Source organism: Rhagoletis pomonella, unplaced genomic scaffold (genome assembly GCF_013731165.1).
Source record: "Rhagoletis pomonella isolate Grant_MI unplaced genomic scaffold, Rhpom_1.0 Rhpom_scaffold_20332, whole genome shotgun sequence".
Classification (NCBI taxonomy): Eukaryota; Metazoa; Arthropoda; class Insecta; order Diptera; family Tephritidae; genus Rhagoletis; species Rhagoletis pomonella.
Window position 1 is genome coordinate 1 of NW_023478849.1, and position 2507 is coordinate 2507.

General features: G+C 35.4%; 1 protein-coding gene across 1 annotated transcript; it reads right to left on the bottom strand.

The window, feature by feature from the left end:
• Positions 1–826: 826 nt before the first annotated feature.
• On the bottom strand, positions 827–2474 carry LOC118732445. Its single transcript, XM_036461581.1, has 2 exons — positions 1985–2474; positions 827–1927 (listed from the first exon to the last, which is right to left on the bottom strand). Exons 1-2 carry the CDS (start codon positions 2086–2088, stop codon positions 1282–1284), a joined length of 750 nt encoding a protein of 249 aa, XP_036317474.1. The 5' UTR covers positions 2089–2474; the 3' UTR covers positions 827–1281.
• Positions 2475–2507: the final 33 nt, after the last annotated feature.

A 2507-nucleotide genomic window follows, 5' to 3' on the forward strand; every position in this document is an offset into this window, starting at 1 on the left:
GAAAACAGTTTTACGTCATAATTCATAACACACAGTACAAACTCACAAGCTACAAGAATTCGTGTGCTGACCAATCTTGATTCAAAGCTATACCACTTCCCGATAGATCTTTTACCGACATGATGCTGTTTAGCGTCTTAAATTCAAGCTTGTTTCTCAGTTTGGTTTTAATCAAGCTCAAATCGAAAAACCTGCGTTCAGCGGCAGCAGAACTATGAGGCAGACTCATTAACTTAAAGACGAAATTTGTTAATTCTTGAAATGCATTTTCTCCAACCCCATTTTTTATTATGGATACCTTCTCCCAAAAATCTTCAATATTTGAGTAGTCTTTGAAATCAGCACACCTAATCCTGAGTAACCGCCACTGTGTTATAATATCATCAGGGTCATCGTCGATTAAATGAGCAAATTCTTTTATTAAAGGTAAAATAGATACGTCTGCTTCAGAAAAAATACTATGCGGAGTTATAATAGCTAAACTTTTGATATCTTGTCTACCGAAATCGAACCGAACTGATATTTGTTTTAGCAATTCAATATAGAAATTACGAATATTCACCTTAATGGAATGCCGTTGATCGTTTGTAAAAACATCGGATTGAATATATTTTTCCGCTTTCGAGCCTATGTGAATTTTATCGACTGAAAGAAAATATTCAGTATTTTGTACATCAATTAATCTTAGGTCGTTAGCCCTTTTAACATAATTGTCACAAATATAGTTACTAAGGACTAGTTTAACATGTGTTTCTATATTAGTATATAAATATGGAAGCCTTACGCTTTCTGCCTGAAACTCCTTATTCAGGTTGTATATAATTTTTAGTATGTAACTTAAAAACAGCATGTAAACTTTAAGTTCTGCATTACCCATCAGATTCGCCAAGTACTGTGACTTTATTCCATTTACTTCTAAGCAGCATGATAAAAAATACAATTGCAAGGCCTCCCACTGCTCGATAATCCGCGATATTACTGCCTCCAAAGCAAGCCATCTGGTAAGCGATATTCCTAGAATTTTGTGGGGCTTTACCTCACAAAAGTCTTGAAACTCCTTGAAGTCTTTTATACGCTTGGGGCTATATGCAAAAAATTTGTAAACGTTGCGACATAGCTCCTCAATTTGATGCGGAAGTTTTTTACACGCGTAACTGGAGCAAAGGTGCAGGGAGTGGCACGTACATTTAATATAAAATAAGTTAACGTCCGCTTTTAACTTTGTTTTCAATCCGTTTAAACAACCCGCCATAGTGCTGGCACCATCCGTAGCAAGACCCATTAAATTTGAGGAATATTGTGAGATTCAAAAAACAATTTAATCGCTCGATAAATAGATTCGGAGTCGGATTGATCTAACTCAATCAATTGCAAAAAATGATCTTTTACTTTACGCGATAGTTGGTCGAAATATCTTACAACCAGTACTAAGGCTTTTCGGCAAGACAAGTCTGTGGTTTCGTCGACAATTAACGAGAATTTGCTTTTTTGCAGCACATTTACAATTTTATTTTTTGATTTATCGCCTAAAATTTCAGCTAAAGACGTTGCCTTTGTTCTGTGGCATTTTAACGCTTTTGCTATTTGACTATCAGTGCAGCAATCGTATAAAAGACCAGGTAAATAATCGACCAACCGAAAGGGCAAATTGTACATAATACAGAAAACAACAATTGTAAACTCCGCATTGCGTACCTGTTTAGCTAATGTTGCCCTTTCTTCGTTAACAAATTCATCCAATTTCAATTGGTTTTTCTTCTTTTCAAGGTTGGCGCAATGTGTCTTAATTTTGGCATGCCGCGTTAAATGTGATAAGTTATTAGTTATTCTTTTCTCGCAAGCCACACAAAACGCTTCTCCATCGATTTTCTTAAGCCACGAAAATTGTTGCAGCCATTCCTGCCGGAATTTTCTTCTTAAGTTAGCGCTAAAAAGAAACTTAAAATTGCAGTGCACATATTGCTTTTACTTCAAAAAACTCTACCTTGTCTCCGGGGTGCAACTTTCCTCGATTTCACTGGACTCTTCCTCTTCTTCAGCAGGTTTAGCTCTTTTCGCTTTTATTATAAACCTGAAATAGTTTAACATATTGTAAAAATTTTGCAGAAATCGAATTTAAAGTACTTACTTGTCCATGTCTCTATTTTGCGTGCACTCAAATGGCTTTTCTTAAGAAGTGCTACCAACACTACAGCTTGCTTGAATTAAGCAAATAGTCTGTTCCAGTACCTATCAGATTAACAAGATTTAGTCAGAAGCCGTTCCTATTTTTTTCTGAATACACCCTATAAATCTGACGGTTGCTGGAACAGACAAAAGTTATTCATAAGTTGGTAGGATTGTTTCATATCGCAGCTAACAGGGTTGTAGTTCTTTTTTACAAAATTGAAAGCATACTTTTTCGGAAAGTGAATTTTGTGTTAAGAGATTTTCTTGAAGTAATTTTATTTAGATAATGGCCCGTAGTCATAGTCAAAATAAAGTCGACTTTAAAGTTAGTTGCAGCT

Bases quoted from the DNA above. Each gene is read 5' to 3' on its own strand.
- LOC118732445 (XM_036461581.1), bottom strand. From the start codon at position 2,088: ATGTTAAACTATTTCAGGTTTATAATAAAAGCGAAAAGAGCTAAACCT. The intron at 1,928-1,984 runs GTAGAGTTTTTT...GTTTCTTTTTAG, and splicing joins AGTTGCACCCCGGAGACAAG to CGCTAACTTAAGAAGAAAAT.